This window comes from Abramis brama, assembly GCF_963993115.1.
Source record: "Abramis brama genome assembly, chromosome: 15".
NCBI classification, from domain to species: Eukaryota; Metazoa; Chordata; class Actinopteri; order Cypriniformes; family Leuciscidae; genus Abramis; species Abramis brama.
Genome location: NC_139977.1, coordinates 12,671,263 through 12,688,437, shown reverse-complemented (window position 1 = coordinate 12,688,437; position 17,175 = coordinate 12,671,263). Strand labels below are relative to the sequence as shown.

At 38.9% G+C, this 17,175-nt stretch overlaps 1 protein-coding gene across 3 annotated transcripts in view; it reads left to right on the top strand.

The window, feature by feature from the left end:
* The window catches only part of ppp2r2bb (protein phosphatase 2, regulatory subunit B, beta b), a 78,740-nt gene that overhangs the window by 57,224 nt on the left and 4,341 nt on the right, over positions 1-17,175 (top strand). For 2 of the 3 annotated variants that reach the window (XM_084137137.1, XM_084137138.1), the window contains exons 2-5: positions 7,342-7,439; positions 8,467-8,632; positions 9,594-9,706; positions 16,758-16,935. In XM_084137137.1, the coding sequence (XP_083993263.1) occupies positions 7,342-7,439; positions 8,467-8,632; positions 9,594-9,706; positions 16,758-16,935 (555 nt within the window). Of the gene's footprint in view, positions 1-3,693; positions 3,974-7,341; positions 7,440-8,466; positions 8,633-9,593; positions 9,707-16,757; positions 16,936-17,175 lie in introns of those variants that run through there. The other variant, XM_084137139.1, reaches the window with a different exon arrangement.

Sequence of the window (17,175 nt, the reverse complement as noted above, 5' to 3'; positions counted from 1 at the left end):
TAAAAAGGCAGTACAATTTTAAACAGTCAATTTTAATTACACACTGAACTATTTTTTTCAATACTTTTTAATCTATTCTTAAACAAAATTTGTCCTCCATCTTGGATATTTTTTGTTTTGACTGAGACCAATTCAGTGCATTGTGGGATGGCCTTCTCCAAGTAGGATACATATGATGTTGCCTTGGAATTTGGCCAAAAAAAAAGATATCTTATAAGGCAGCAATAATTAATTAGAATGTCCGCTTTTGCCTTAACACCACATGCATGTGTCGTGGTCATAAATAAAGATTTATTGTTTGTTTTGTTTTTGTTACATTGCTCCATAAAATTTGCAATGGGATGCATGGATTACTTTTTTGATGCCTTTATGACCTTTTTAGAGCTTGACATTTTTGGTTGAATGAAATGTCAATGTTGGGACCGAAACCTCTCAGGTTTCATTCAAATATTTATTTGTGGTGCAAAATTTTATGAGTTTAGAACGACATGAGTGTAAGTAACTGATGACAGTATTTTCATTTTTTGTGTGAACTATCCTCTCAAACAGGAAATTTTATAATTCACAACTCACAAGTATTGCAATAGTATATAAGCCTCCAATTTTATTTATTTACTAACAAATCCTCGGTTACAACATTTTTCTTTCTTGATGAACTGACGGCACTCATTGACAGTGCACAGGCATAATCACATGAACAAAGCCGTCAGCTCACACACTCATCCGTGTTGCTCCATTAATTAGCTTTCCTATTCAGTACCTCACATTCCTAATGTGTTAATAATGGTTGGATCCAGCCTCCAATAACACTTTGGCTGCCAAGCCGCTACCCGCGAATACACGCCAGTGCTCTGTGATTCTGTCCGCTCAGTCCTTCCAAAACCTCCTCCACTATTATTACACACATTATCCATTACTGTCTTTCTCACATCATCCCTCCATTATATTAGATACTTCTTCCTTCCAAAAACACACATTGAAAGACCTCATGAAATTGCCTGATGATGGCAAGTGTTTTTGGTGTATGTGATTCATACGCCACTGTACTTGCCACATTCCCTGCTGATAATAAGCAAAAAGAATGCAGAGATAACTAGTAAAAAAAAATGGTGTACTTCAGGGGCCTAATTAGGTCAGCATGTTTTGCGTCTTTGAGAACTCATTTAGAATTCTGCTTCCGCAAGGAATCGGAATATGACTTTGATGTAATTATTCCATCCCCCAACCCCACCACCCCCTTAATGCTCGACCCCATGATGCTTTGTGTGCTCTGAAATGTTTCACATTTTCTGTTGTTTTACCAGTGTGGGTGATTGTAGTTGTCCTGTGTGTGTGTGTGTGTGTGTGTGATATGAAGTGTTCTAATAGAGCTCTGTGGCTCTGTCTCTTGTATTGTTTGGTGTGCTTCTACAGAAAACTGTCGTGTTGCACTTTCTTTAGATGTGCTTTCCAAAAAAACCTATTGTCCTAGAAGGTGATCAGCCAAGACTCAAAGAGTGCTGGCGTAAATGTTCGCTGACAGTTTGAAAGAACACACATTAACTCAGAGGACAATGACTTCGCTTTTTCGCCAGTGTTTGCCAAGCTTTACCACTGTTAGCGCAGCAGCATAAACTCTCCTTTTTCATGCAAACAAGTTGTGCTGTTTAATGAAGCTCACAATGGAGTGATCGCTCTTTAATCTGTCATACAGATATTGCTTACTTGTGGTACCGTAGATCATAACATGCCTTTCATTTTTGTCCTATTGAATTCAAACTAACCTATTAACTAATTTATTACCAGTGATTATATAAGGTCTGTGGACAAACTGAGAAGTGATCAAGAACATTCTTTGTGCAATAAACGGCCGTCCTTATGCTGGGTTCAGACTACACAATATCAGCCCAATTTTGCCTCGATCCATTTGACATAAGGTGTCGTGGTGTTTCGTAAATGACAATAGAGAGCCTAAGTCCCTCCCCTTCCGGTCGACCACCATGGGACCTTACTTCGGAAAAATATTGTATGGTAGTCAATGGCGCGAGACAACAAATATTTTGATCTCGTTTGAATTGTGCCCTGAATTACACGTATGATGTTTGTCAATTTAAAATATACATTTTAAAGTCAAGAAAGTCGCAGTTTGATGTAAAACTGTTGAGGTTTAAGACTGTGAAAATACGTAATTACAGAGACTACAAACCCAAAAGGCGCACGTGTGACGTCATACCTTTGCTCTCAATGAATGAAGCTAACTTCACTGAAGCTAACGTCTGTCTGTTTCTATAGTCTTACGTTATAATCGTAACGTTACGCCGTCATGACTGAGTGTTTTGTACCAGACTGCACACATACGAGCAACGGACAGCCATGTTGGTGACGTACATATAGTGCGAGACGAGAGATGTAGTTCATTGAGCGATTTTCACATAAAACTAAATGTTACTCTTCTGTTTTATGACAAACTGCGACTTTCTTGACTTTCATAATTATCTTTTAAATTGACAAACATCATATGTGTAATTCAGGGCACAGTTCAGACGGAATAAAAAGATAAGTTGTCTCTCTCCATTGACTACCATACATCTTTTTTCCGAAGTAAGGTCCCATGAGCCGGAAGCGGAGGGGAGGGACTTAGGCTCTCTATGGGCGTCGGGATGCAAGTGTCGATCGTTTTATCTCATATAGTGTGATAGTGGACGACAACTGACGTCTGTGATGCTTCACGATTTCACGACAGAAAGACTAGCATTTTTTTATTTTTCCCGGTCCTCTACAACGGGTTACGTCGCATCTGTGAAGTTGACCAATAGGAGCACAGAAGCTCTTTCGTACACAGCTTTCAAACATGGCGAAACGAAAGCGAGGCGATGGTACTTATTGGTCTTGCTAGGTGGAATTATGCAATGGAGGAAAAGACTTAATATTGGAAAAGTCCTGTATACGTCACCAGAAGGTCCATTTATGATATTGATTCAACATTACGTTGTCAAACCATTTTTAAGAATGAATCATATGCACGGATGAATTGTTCAAAGATCAATAATATGCATTTAGAAAATGCAGATTTCGTGTGCTCTATTAAATCAGCTATGAAGCAGTATTTTGCAAATAGAATATGAAGATTTTTTTGTGACGTTTTCCATCCAAATTCTATTTATTCTATTTATATTTATTACTTTTATTACTTATTTTCATCCTTCTATTTCTAACATCTTCTATATATATAAAATAAATACTAATAAATATATATATATAAATATATATATATATATATATATATATATATATATATATATATATCACTGTTCCTAAAAGGATTTATTTTCCTTAAGAAACATGATTTTGTTTTTCTTTGTTTCGACTCAGACATTCCGTAAGATTTATCCGACTACTCTAAATTCTGTCAGTGCGATGCCAGTTCACACCACATGAACAAAGTCTTTGCAAGAAAAGACAAGTCCAAAGAAGAGTTGTCATGGAAACGCTGCACTTAAATTCACCATCCAGACAATATAAAAGCCTAGAGAGGTGTATCGGGGTGAGAAAACAACAAGCCTTTTCAATCCCTTTTTCTTGTCTTGGTGTCAGTCTCTCTCTCTCTCTCTCTCTCTCTCTCTCTCTCTCTCTCTCTCTCTCCCCATCTCTCTATGTCTAGCTTCTCCCTCTGTCTTTCTCTCCTTGAAATGGATAAAAGCAAATATTTAGAAGTCATTTCTTCTGTATTTGTTTGGGATTTATGCAAATGACTCAAGATTATTTCGGGAGCGCTGGACTCATTTTGAGATTGTGTGGGGAGAGCTGACGAATTGTGAGATGATACGCTCCATGAAATAGAGTTACCTGCATGAGATAGAGAGACACAGAGAGAGAGAGCAACAGCAGAAACAACCCTTTCTTTTCGCTGTAAGGATTGCATAGCAACAGTACATCTCAAAGCCAGAGAAACAGATGCATCTCCTTGAGGAAGACCAAGGAAGATGTGTCAAAGGTAGGAATCGATCGGGACTAGCAGAGCAGAGGGAGTCAGAGCAGTGTTTGCTAATGTACTCTGAACTGTAACGTCTTTTACAATTCGAGAATTTCTAAGGCTACAATGATGTGGCAGCAAGGGAGTGTGATTACAATCTTAAAACTGGGGTCGTGTGCTAGCTAGGTCAGAAAGAGCTCGAATTTGCAGGTTATTTTGAGAGCTTGGCTCTGGGTAAGAAAACCTAGATAGCTGGAGGTAAACATCCGTCTCCTACAAGAACAGCATGTATACAATGCTAAACTATTTTTGTTTTCTGTGAAGCTCTGAATTGAATGATGTAATTCTTAACATAGTAGTCTTCTGCCAGCACATTAAAACGGCAACAAATAATGTGCGTAAATGTTTGAGATAATTCAGACAATCCAAAATGGATACTGATTTGCTGCTACTTTGGGTCGTCTTTTGTTAGTGGGGCTGCCTTAATGAAGCGTCCCACCCTGGTCCACTTTCTTCTGGTGGTGGGCTGGCGATTCGATATAGTGTCATCCCACAATGGGAGCCATCCAGCTGTGCAGCTCTTTGAAGTGTCAGGAATCTTTGCAGGTTTGGATCCGGGCCACTTGCAGTTCAGAGCATGTTGTGTATTGAGAGAGAGCCGTTGTGTACACCAGGAAGGGGCCGATCACACAGAACACATTTTTGTTATTCCATTCTGCTACTTTTCCATTGTTTTTCAATGTAAACACGTGCTAGACGGACATATTTAACCGTTGGAAATACGTGCCTGTTAGAGCTGCACGACTAATCGGTAAAAGATCGCGATCTTATTCAAACACCCATGCAATTTTATTCTGTAGTAACAAAGATTCGCCTGTGTCTATTAAACGGTTGACAAAATCACACCGGAACATTCAGATCTGCAATGGCTCCAAAGTGGCATTGGTTGGCACTGCCGCTGAGCCAGAGAAAGCAGTTGTCACGTATAGGTATGAAACCGCTTCACAAACAGCCTTTTCAATCACACAGTGTAATTATTTCTGTTACAAATATTCAAATGATCACAGAAGTACTGGGATAAAAGTTTATAGTTCAGATATAAGCACTGATGTCTACGAAAGCGATCAAAATAGAGCAAATCATCTTTTGAAAGTAACTTAGCGCTTCAAATAATGAATGTATCGATTACATCGTTATACCACTAGGTGGCGACAAGTGATTGTTAATAATATGTATTTATCATTGAATCATTCATTGAAGAGATTAGTTCGAAAATGCTGATTCATCCAGTAATGCTCGCTCGCACTTGAAAATAATGTACACTACTCTACCTTAAATCTAACCAATAGTGGTAAGTAACAAAAGCAAACGTGAGATATAAACACATTTGCTAAAGCAACCATGCCGTTTTAGCTTGCGTCTAAAAGTCTTTGAGCTGTTTTATCGTGACTCGTGTTTCATTCGCATTGCAAGTGCAGTGTTGTACCAGGTGGAGTAATATTTTAGTAAAATCAATAATTAAACGGGGAAAAAAGTTTCTTGCTGTAATGAATTCATATAGTCTGTCGTCCTCAATGTCCCTTTACTGTGTTGGGTAGTTCTTACGCAGGTCCAAATGCAATATAGTCTTGTCTAAAAGCAATCAGTCCATTGCATGTCACTGTGATCTTGTCTGTTTTTGAATGAGTGTATGATCTTTAACAGTGTCCTTCAGTTCATTAACTGAACATCAGTTCAGTTCAATCTCACAGGGGATTTTTTCAGTGCATCTTGGATTGATGTTGATGATCATGACCTGAATTCTTTTTTAGGATCCGATGTCATTCATCCCAGGGAGAGCGTTACATATGGCCGTGCAATATGCCTCTTGTCCAGTATGGTCTTTTTGTCAGCCTTGAATTTCTTGCCATTTGCTTCACATTTCAAAGGTCTCTGGATCTTTCTGGCTTTAGAAGAATATATTTGCTGGGATAATGGTGATGGGTGATATTTGGTGAGATTTACATATGGTGATGGACAGGGGAAACATTTCAAGAGAGCAGGGTGAGCGTTTCATCATTTCACATGAGATGGTCGGGCCGGTAAATTCTACTTTATGACTGGATTCTGCAATTCGTCCACGTTATCACGGAAATCATAGTTGAGGGAAATTAAACATGTTAATTGTAGAAGGGGTGTATTATTTTATATTGAAGTTACTTTATGTATAAATGGAATTTTTTACATTAAAAAATAAATAAATTAATAGATCTAGAGCGAAAAAAGTTTGACCCTGACATATTCAGGCCCAAATGTTTTCAGAGATGATATAAATAAATTAAATAAATTAATATATTTTATTGTCTCAATATACACTCACCTAAAGGATTATTAGGAACACCATACTAATACTGTGTTTGACCCCCTTTCGCCTTCAGAACTGCCTTAATTCTACGTGGCATTGATTCAACAAGGTGCTGAAAGCATTCTTTTGAAATGTTGGCCCATATTGATAGGATAGCATCTTGCAGTTGATGGAGATTTGTGGGATGCACATCCAGGGCACGAAGCTCCCGTTCCACCACATCCCAAAGATGCTCTATTGGGTTGAGATCTGGTGACTGTGGGGGCCATTTTAGTACAGTGAACTCATTGTCATGTTCAAGAAACCAATTTGAAATGATTCGAGCTTGGTGCATTATCCTGCTGGAAGTAGCCATCAGAGGATGGGTACATGGTGGTCATAAAGGGATGGACATGGTCAGAAACAATGCTCAGTTGTAGCCTCTTTTTCCTATTTGTAGTGGAGATGAGTGGTACCTGGTGGGGTCTTCTGCTGTTGTAGCCCATCCGCCTCAAGGTTGTGCTTGTTGTGGCTTCACAAATGCTTTGCTGCATACCTCGGTTGTAACGAGTGGTTATTTCAGTCAAAGTTGCTCTTCTATCAGCTTGAATCAGTCGGCCCATTCTCCTCTGACCTCTAGCATCAACAAGGCATTTTCGCCCACAGGACTGCCGCATACTGGATGTTTTTCCCTTTTCACACCATTCTTTGTAAACCCTAGAAATGGTTGTGCGTGAAAATCCCAGTAATTGAGCAGATTGTGAAATACTCAGACCGGCCCGTCTGGCACCAACAACCATGCCACGCTCAAAATTGCTTAAATCACCTTTCTTTCCCATTCTGACATTCAGTTTGGAGTTCAGGAGATTGTCTTGACCAGGACCACACCCCTAAATGCATTGAAGCAACTGCCATGTGATTGGTTGATTAGATAATTGCATTAATGAGAAATTGAACAGGTGTTCCTAATAATCCTTTAGGTGAGTGTAGATTATTAAATGGAAATTCTAGGAGCTCTAAAATATAATCTTTTAAAATAATATGTTTTCTTCTTCCTCCCTTCCAGCTGACATCATATCCACGGTTGAGTTCAACCCGACAGGAGAACTCCTGGCCACTGGGGACAAAGGTGGACGAGTGGTGGTCTTCCAGAGAGAACAGGAGGTAATTCAGGGTAGACATTGTATTCACCGAAATCTACAGAGTATTACTACTCACCAATCATGATAATGAATATTAAAACTGCTGTTTATAAAACAGATCTAAAATCTGAATGCGTACAGTATATCACACCCAATATCACTGTACCCAAACCACAAAATAGAAGGACTATGAATATAGTAGTCTTGACAATATGGTAATCCTGATATAACTGAATATTGACTGAATTAGTTTTTGTGTGTGTGTGTGTGTGTGTCGGTTACAAACCTTCAAAGATCTAAAAACCCCTCAATGTTTTGTCTAGCATCACAAAAGTGTGAAAACCTTGCCGTCTGCTCCTCCTCGTCTCACTCTCGCATCATCTTTAAAGAGATTTCATGGTGTCTGTTAATCCTCACCCCATGATTCATGCCCCACTCTGTTTCAGACCCCCTTTAACCCCCTCCCTCCCACCGAGGGCAAATCTGTTTCCATTAATACCCTCTTCTTCTCTCGGCCTGTGTGAGTTCTGCTTATTGATTTAGACGCTTCCCAAGGTGAGAACTGACCCTGAAGGGTTCCTCGCTCTGATCGGCATTCAGATATTCCTCTGACACAGACCACCTTTGTGCCTTGAGATCCTGACCTGCCCCTCTTGTATTTCACGGCCTTCAGCAACAAAGAAAAAAATCAACACGCATTCCATATACGACTGTAAAAGAGTGACACAGAGAGACTTAATATAAGCCAATGTTTGAGCTGAAATTTCCAATTATCATTTGTTTGATGCCACTAATTATGTCCTAAATGTATAATTAGGTTCAAGCTTTTTAAATGTAGACTGCTGTAGATTTGTAAATGCGATCCTCTGATAATGTGGGGGATGCATTTTTCACTCATGATATACATTAAATAGGCAGTGATTTAAACTGTAAAAATAGGCAGTGAAACAAAGCAATGCACCAAATACACGTAGAATGTCTTTTTGATTAGTAGCATCTGCAGACTATGCAATTTTTTTTAAATCCATAAACAACTTCTATCATTGCAGAGTAAGAACCACCCTCACCGTCGGGGGGAGTACAATGTTTACAGCACCTTTCAGAGCCACGAGCCCGAATTTGACTACTTGAAAAGCCTAGAGATTGAGGAGAAGATCAACAAGATCCGCTGGCTGCCTCAACAGAATGCCGCCTATTTCCTCCTGTCCACCAATGGTGAGCAAACACGATGCGTTCTCTTCATATGAGCTGATGCTTCTCACTTTCCTGTTGAAAAGACTTGTTGGTCACTAGCATATGTGTGTTTTGGATGTTGGCCCTCATCACGGGACGTTAATGTGCTGTTTTCTTTACTAGATATTTGTGGTGTTGCATATAACTTTCCTTAACTTTCTCACTATTTAGAAAAATAATACAATATATTGAATTGTTGGAATTAAAAGGGTGTTCTTTAAAGAACAAATAACGTGCTTCTTTAAGCTATATGTTATTTTTCATTGTGGTACAGAGTTTGTGAAATTAGGGGAAAATACCATATAGAATCATGTGTCAAAATATTTTTTTTAAATCAATCTTTTTCTATATATACTGTATATATACTGAAAGAAAATTCAAGGCTGCATTAAATTGATCTAAAATGACAGTAAAGACATTTATAATGTTACAAAACATTTTTTTTTTATTTCAAACAAATGCTGTTCATCAAAAAATCCTTTAAAAAAAATGTATCAGTTTCCACAAGAACATTAAGCCGCACAACTGTTTTTTTGCATACACAATTACTAAGTAGTAGGCAGAAATCTGAGAACTGAAATGACACATTGATTAATAAATTGAACATTTGTTGTTTACAGTGCCTTTTTGAGCAGTTAGGCTGTTAAAGACTTTTTTCTGCCGAGTAACTGCAGGCAATTAAAAGTAGCTGACATTCATCAGTTTTCCAGGCTCTGGTGAAGCTATAGTCCTGTTTTGATGGACACATCAGAGCAGTTAGGTATACAGACAACAGCAGGGTCCAGTCAGGTGAATTGGGAGATCCTGTCTATTTTGTCGTGCCAGCTAAGTTCACCCTTTTTTGGTCCACTGTAAAGCGGCCAGTGCAGTTTTTCTCTGCTACTAACATCACAAACACTGCTTCCACCGTACACATTGTTGCTCATATCATCTCTCTTCCCAGATAAAACAGTGAAGCTGTGGAAAATCAGTGAGCGAGACAAACGACCAGAGGGCTACAATCTGAAGGATGAAGATGGCAGGATACGGGACCCGACCACCATCACAGCTCTGAGGGTAAGCAAAATCCCTTAAAATCAAGACAGTTCACTCGCCGGTCTTTTTGCGAAGCCCAGTGGCAACAGACATACAAATACAACACTTCCCACACGTCCAATCCTGCTCTTGAAGGGCCACTTGTCCCTCTCAATACCTATGGGGGTTATAGCCCTGCTAAAGGTACTGAGAGATGCAATTTTCTTTTTCTTGTCTTCCCCTAGCCATGCGGTCTCCCCAAGCATGAGGAGAAAGGGAGTCTTAATCTGTTGGCTCTAGTATGTGAAGGGAAAAAAATAAGGTCAAGCTCTGTTGTAATTTGGCAGCCATAGCTTCCCCAGTGGAGGTGGGCACTCCTAGCGCAACAGAGGAGGATTATGGGTTGGAATTTCATATCTCGCCAAATACAGCTGACAAGGTAGGGGGTTTGGGGAGTATTTTAGAGACTTGGTCTCATTGAATTTTAGATAGAGCTGTTGTTTGAGGTGTGAGAGTGGAGGAAGGCCTGTGCCAGTGTGGACCCACAGGAATATACCCTCCTACATACATGGATTTACTCTGTATAAGTGGAACGTGTCCAGGGGTGACCCGCAGCTACAGCTGGGGGCAGCTGATAAATGTCAAGTGTTAATGTTGTTGATACTGTGGTATTCTCTCCTGGGAATCATTAGATTGATGCCAGGCAGGGTCTTTTTTGTTATTTCTTCCTCTTTCAGAGTATGTAGGGCTTTTTTTCTCCTTTGGATTTTGTTTTGGAAGCTGCATAAGAGACATTGAGTAATTGATTAGTTAAAATAAAAACATTTCTATAATTTAATGAGGTTTGGGAGAAGACTGCAAGAAAAACCAAAGACCTCCACTTTTCCTTTGAGAAGATTTTGGAAAGTATGTGTTACCCCTTTTGTTTTTAGGCAGCTGATTCGACACTTGGAAATGCAAAGAAGTTTATCCCTGACGTGGGGCATTTGAGAAATGTTAGTGTAATTGAACTGTTTTAATTATACATTGTCTTGTCGGACCCAGCTGCTCTCATTAGGACAACACAAGTTTGAAGCCATCGTTATTCATAACAATTGTTAAATATGAGTTAATTGCAATTTGTTAAATGCAGTTATTTAAAATACCTTTTTTGACCCAAGTAAATATAGTATTATATAATTTTGCCTTCATCCAAATACTTGGCTGTACTAAAGGATTTTTCCCTGTTTGAGAATTTCTCAGTAATTATGATATTGATTTATCCAGCAGTCATCCACTCAGAAAGATGTCAATATTCAACCCCAGTTTAATCCTGTCATCGCAGAATGATGCTTTATTTTCTCCACTGGGCTTGGATTGACCCTCACGTAACGGGTGACTTAGGAGGTCGATTTAAAATTGCATTATGGGAGCAGAAGATGCAATTCTTAGACTTCACTGAAACGTAATCAACTATCCAAAGCTTAAAGTAACTGTTGATGCCCTGTGGGTTCTCATATAATTATTGCCAAAAGAACAGATGTCCAGGATCAGTCTTGGAGGATAAGACACTTAAAGCCACACGAAATCAAAGCCATTCACTGGTTGTTTTCCCAAACTGTGTAAACACTGTGACAGTTGGGACACGTCAACTTCTGGTTTAACAAAAGCGTAGGTTTCAGGGCAGGACAACCTGTATTTGACTTCACTCACACTCGCAAACAGTTTGTTTTCATGCATTTCATTTGCATGACAAATTTAATTTCAGTTTTGAGTCCATGTCGACTTAAAGTAAAAATGTAAGGTGATTAAGATTGTACATGTTAATATTACTGGTTACCAAATCTGGGACAGTTCCAGGTATTTCGACCTGCATCCATTATTAATTTAGCCTGAATTTACAGCTCTCTTTCCTTTGAGGATACAGTAGACCGGTGGCTCTGGATAGGGGATATATTTAGGAGAGTGTTCTTGAGACGGCTGTAATGTGTTCAGGGCAGCAGTTCCATCAGCCTTTCCTTAACTAACACTGCAGCCCACTGGAGACCAGAGCAAGGAGAGCTGAAATCCTCTCCCAAATGTGTGTGTGTGCACAAAATCAGGGCATTTATCACTTTGCACAGACTGAGCAGAGAGATAAAGGGGGAGGTGAGGGTGGATCCCTCTCAGGGACTCCACAGGGTACATCTGCCCCGACTGTTATCCAGAGCGATGAGGGGCTACCGAGTGTTTACTGCCTTCATCTCTGTCTGCACTCCAAACATGAGGGGATTCACCCAGCAAAATTGTTTCTGCTGGGGGGAGGGGGTTGTCACTGTCAATAAAACAGTGAATCTGAGACATCTTTAGGAAGACATGTACGCTTTGTGTTTGACTCAAAGACAAAGAAACATGATGGCTAAAAGGATGTTTGGTTTTGTTAGCCTAAGAAGAGCAGCCTAGTGGAAAAATGATACTTTCCAGGGACGCAATGGTTTCCGGGGAACAATTCGTTGATCTCATACAGATGTTTTTATGTTTTGCAAAACAAAAACATTTGGATTTTTGTTATTATACTGAACCCCAGAGTTAAATCTGCTCCTTGATTTTTTCCTTTTTGTATCAGTTATTTTTGTTTACTTATTTTAGACAGTCAGTCAGGGATTTTCAGCGACTCTTTCTGCAGGTTACATTGTTTCACCAGTAGGTGGTGACATTTGACTGTCTTTATTTAATCGTTAACTCAACTGAGACGTTTAAAGACACTGATTCATTGAGGTATGAAACAAGTGACTATCTTTGAATCATATCTCTGCATCTGAATATGCATACTTTCCTATAGACCTTATGTAGCCCCGCCCCTTTTCAGCGCTGCGCTCATTGTCTTTTGACTTCCAGTCTGTATTTTCACAGCGATTCTGCGTTTATTAATGAACGGCTCGTTTTAAAATATTCCCGGTTGACTGACATTTGTTAAGTCATCTGCTTTAAACATTACAGTCCTCATGATAACTTTCGTTAACTTTACATTAAGTAAATCCACTTCAAAATCGAATTACTCCTGGACAGCAATGCCATAGAAATGTACAGAGCGACCGCAAAAACGGAAGTTAAACGCACAGTATGGAATTTTTCGCCACTAGGGGTCGCTAACCTCTTTACAATAACAAAGGCGTAGTTTGATGACGCAACATTTGCTAAGAATTATGGATCTTGTCGTCAACGTCAAGCCGACCGATCTAATGTTTATGGATGACTGAATACATCGATGTTTTTATCATGACTGTGATATGAAGCAGTTCGGGATTGCTAAGAGACAGCTATCAGCTCCACACGCGACGCGAGTCCCGCGGATATAAAAGGAATATGGGCATTTCATTCTACCGAACTACACGCAAGTGCAGAATTACAACTCACAGGTCAGTTTATTAGACAAATTAAACTTGTGAGGTAACGCAGCGCTGTTTCACTTGGTCTAACATTACACTAGCACACTAAACTGCATTTGAATGTGTTGAAATTGATGTGTTAGTTTGTCTGTATGAGACTAGCAGTAAGCTAGATCAACATTAGAATAACATAGATCATATTCTAACATTTTATCATTGTTGAACTATATAACATTGATTAGTTTTATGTAAATGTGCTCACCTGTTTAATAAAGTACATGTAGGAGCGGTCGAAGTCTCGGACGTGGAGCTCTCGTTTATATATTGTCTATGGGAGCTCTAGGCATCTCGAAAACACCGCGCTGATATTGATTCTCGTTTTAGTTCTCCTTTTTTATCCAAAGTCTGCATGCCATGGTCCATAATGTTTGAACGAAACAACAACAGCGTGCAAATAGACATTGCGAACTACAAAATTGTCCGCGTCAGTCGCTTTGGTTACTATCAGACGGCTCTGGTTCATAGCTCTGGTTGCCATGGCAGTACGAGCGGAAACCAGGGACAACGCGGATATGACGCCATTGACGGCGACAAAACGGAAATAAAGAAACAAATAAAGTTATAATAAAGAAATAAAGTGTCTTCGAATTAAATTACAAATTTCTCCTGGTTTGAAAGTTGGAAACAGTCGGGATAATGTAAGTACACAACTAAAAAAAATATATAACATAGATATAGTGATTTTTGCTATTTTTAAAGCAAAAAAGTTACATGTTGTGCCTTTAAAAGACAATATTCTAAAGATGGCGGCGCCCTCGTTTCTCTGGCGCATAAGGTCTATATAGTAGGCAAAAATCAATATGGCTACGTCCACACTCTTAGATTTTGGGATTGACAACCACATTTACTTACACAGGTGTGAATTTTGTTCAAATTACAAAACAGCAACTTACAGTAGCATCTCGAATACTGCCTGGTTGAACGTGCAACGGGAGTCAAGCCCGTTTTCTCTTATCAGTAACCATGAATCAGCGTCTTTGAACGAATCAGTTGAGTTAATGATTAAATGACTCCTTCACAGTGACCAAAGTAATATTAAGGATGGTGACATCCATAAAACTAAAACTCAGTCACAAGTTCAGCCATCAAATCTGGTAATACATGTTTTTATATATCTGGATGGAGAGCGGAGCATTTGAGTCACACGTACAACCCCAAAACTGACGGGAGCAGCTCCAGTGAAGAAGAGTGAGTGGATCTAAAATCTTCAGATCACACACAGCTCATATATCTGTCGCTGTGTGTGAACGTAACCGTATTAAGGACTAATATACAGGAATGACAACCGTATTCTGCTGCTGTGTGAACATAGCCTATGTGGAAAGAATAGTATGCCTGAATTCATTAACAATCATTAAAAATCAATCAGTTCAATCAAAACTGTGCAAGTTTTGAAGAAATAGTAAGGCCAGCAGTGGACTGTGCTGAAAGAAAACACATTTTACTACTCCACATACTCTCTGATTCCATGCTGATTTATGATTTCCATTTTAACATTAAATCCGTAATGATTTTAGATATGAATTATGTATAATGTGTTAATAAAGTGTACCCACATATTCATCCCCCTCTTATCATTAGTGACTGAATATCCCAGCAGTCAAACTTAATTAACACTTGATTGAGAGATAATAGCTTCAATCAGTCTTGACTGGTCCTGTCAACTGAATCCATGACGCTATGCTTCATGGGCTAATTTTATTATTAAAAGCACATGTAGGGTGGTAGAGGACATACCGGAAGACCAAATTAGTCACAATTTCTGTCACAATACAACAAATCTGAATTCTCCTAAAATATGCTTATATATATATATATATATAATATTATATTTCGAGTGAAATGTGACGTAAATTAAATTTGTCAGATTAGAACACAATATTTTTGATCGGAATGTTTTTTTGTATGAAATAACAGACTTGCTTTCACATATTATATGTGAAATTAATAGTTAAAGTGGTAAAGGCTATAGAAAATGTATTTCTAATGTATACATCAACAATAGGACATCCCTCACCCCACCCCCACTCTCTTACAGAAATGAAAAGATGGAGTTCGCATGTGTTAGGTGATAATGACCTGGCATGGTAGCGTGTGCCCCTCCTCCACGTCCCACTGCTCGGTGATGAGCGTTCCTCATCTCTGTAGTGAGTAGGACATGTCTGCCATGCCGCTTCTGTCATTAGTGGAGGGCTGCGCGCATTAAAAACCTCATGGGGAGTCAGACACTGACTGCGACGCAATACCCCTCCCGTGAAGCACATGTAGGAGCATCGGCCCAATGATTAGTCATTATTAAAGAGACGGTAGACCTGTGTTTCCTATTACCACACTGCATTGTGGGAGCTATACTCCACATGTCTTCAGATCTTGACTGTGTAGCTTTAGGAATTGGCCGGATCCAGGTGTGGGCAAGTAATTTGAGAACAAAAGACCACCTCTGTTTTTTCAGCTGCAGGTGCGTATCTGTGTTTTATCCTGAGCAAAAAAACAATAATATATTTTGTATAGTAAAAAGTGTTTTTTCAGTGGTTAATGTACAGTAGATACTGATATTTGGAGAAAAGGGTAACCGATGACCCATGAAATTCCAATTTATAAAACAGATACAGTGTTTCAATACAGTGTTCAGTGTTTCAGTAGAGCTAGAATACAGAATATAGTAGGGATGCACAATTTATCGACACCATATAGGTATCGGCCTATATATGTTCATTTTTAATGTTATCGTTATCGGCCCAATAAGAAAATTTGGCAGATATATTAAAGCCGATAAATAATGGATTATTTCCTTCAGTTGAGATACTTCAGATGCACATTGTTCACCATGATGGTTTTGAATTGCTTGAAATATGATTGGATTCCCTTCAAAAAAAGGAAAATACAGTTGAGTGCAACATGCAAGTCTATCATACAGGCTACAAAAAATTATAATGAGAACATTATTATAATTATGTGCTTGGGACATGAATTTTAATGGTGATACTTTTGTTTTTTAAATCAGGTTAAAATTATATACAAATTTATTTAGGTTTTCTGCCAATTTATTGGTTATCGGCTTTTCAAATATAAAGAATTATCGGTTATCGTATCGGCTAAAGTTTCCCTAAAATATAGTAACAGATTTGAGGCAAAACATATGTTTTTACTCCACTTGGAGAATGCTTAGAGACCAACTAATACCCTTGACAGTATTATATGATTAATATTATATATCACAATATAGCAAGGCCTCTCAAACCACAATACTTTGAGAAATACACAGAATTGCTGAAATTAAATGACCACTTATTTTAGACAGTATTTACTCAAGATTCCCTATAATGTATTTTAAAGCAGAAATTGAGCATGCTAATTTTGTTCAGATTAATCAGTCTGATTAAATTAGACATTCATTAATGGGAAGGATATCCATCCATTTTCCAAACCCCTATGTAGGGTCTCAAGGATGCTGAAGCCTGTCCAAGCGTCTTAGACTGCCCATCCATCCAGGGTGTTTCACACGGTCTATTCTCCAATTCACTTATCCTGCATGTCTTTGGATCGTTGCTGAAACTGGAATTCAGTGGGACTCGAACCAGGGACCATCCTGCTTTGCATATCTTAGTATTTGCTGCAAATATTGACATTATTTCCTTTCTTTGTCTGTCTGTTTTCCTAACCATGTGTCTTCCTCCTCCTCTCAGGTGCCTGTGTTGAGACCCATGGACTTGATGGTGGAGGCAACACCTCGTCGCATTTTCTCTAATGCTCACACCTATCACATCAACTCCATCTCGGTCAACAGCGACTACGAAACATACATGTCCACAGATGACCTGAGGATCAACCTGTGGAACTTGGAGATCACAAACCGAAGCTTTAGTATCCTTTTACAATTTCAGATGGTCTGCATTTTTTTTTTTGTGTGTCTATGATTGAAAAGAATTTAAATCATTCAATTCATCGATAGTAACTTTTACCTTTTTGGCTATAAAGTAAATAGTTCAAGCTTTAACATCAAATTAGATCAGTCTATCTTTCCATTCTGTAAACCACTTGTTCTATGTGGGTTTGCTGGAGCCTATCCCAGCACCTTGGGGCGAATACAGGGAAACAGCCTGG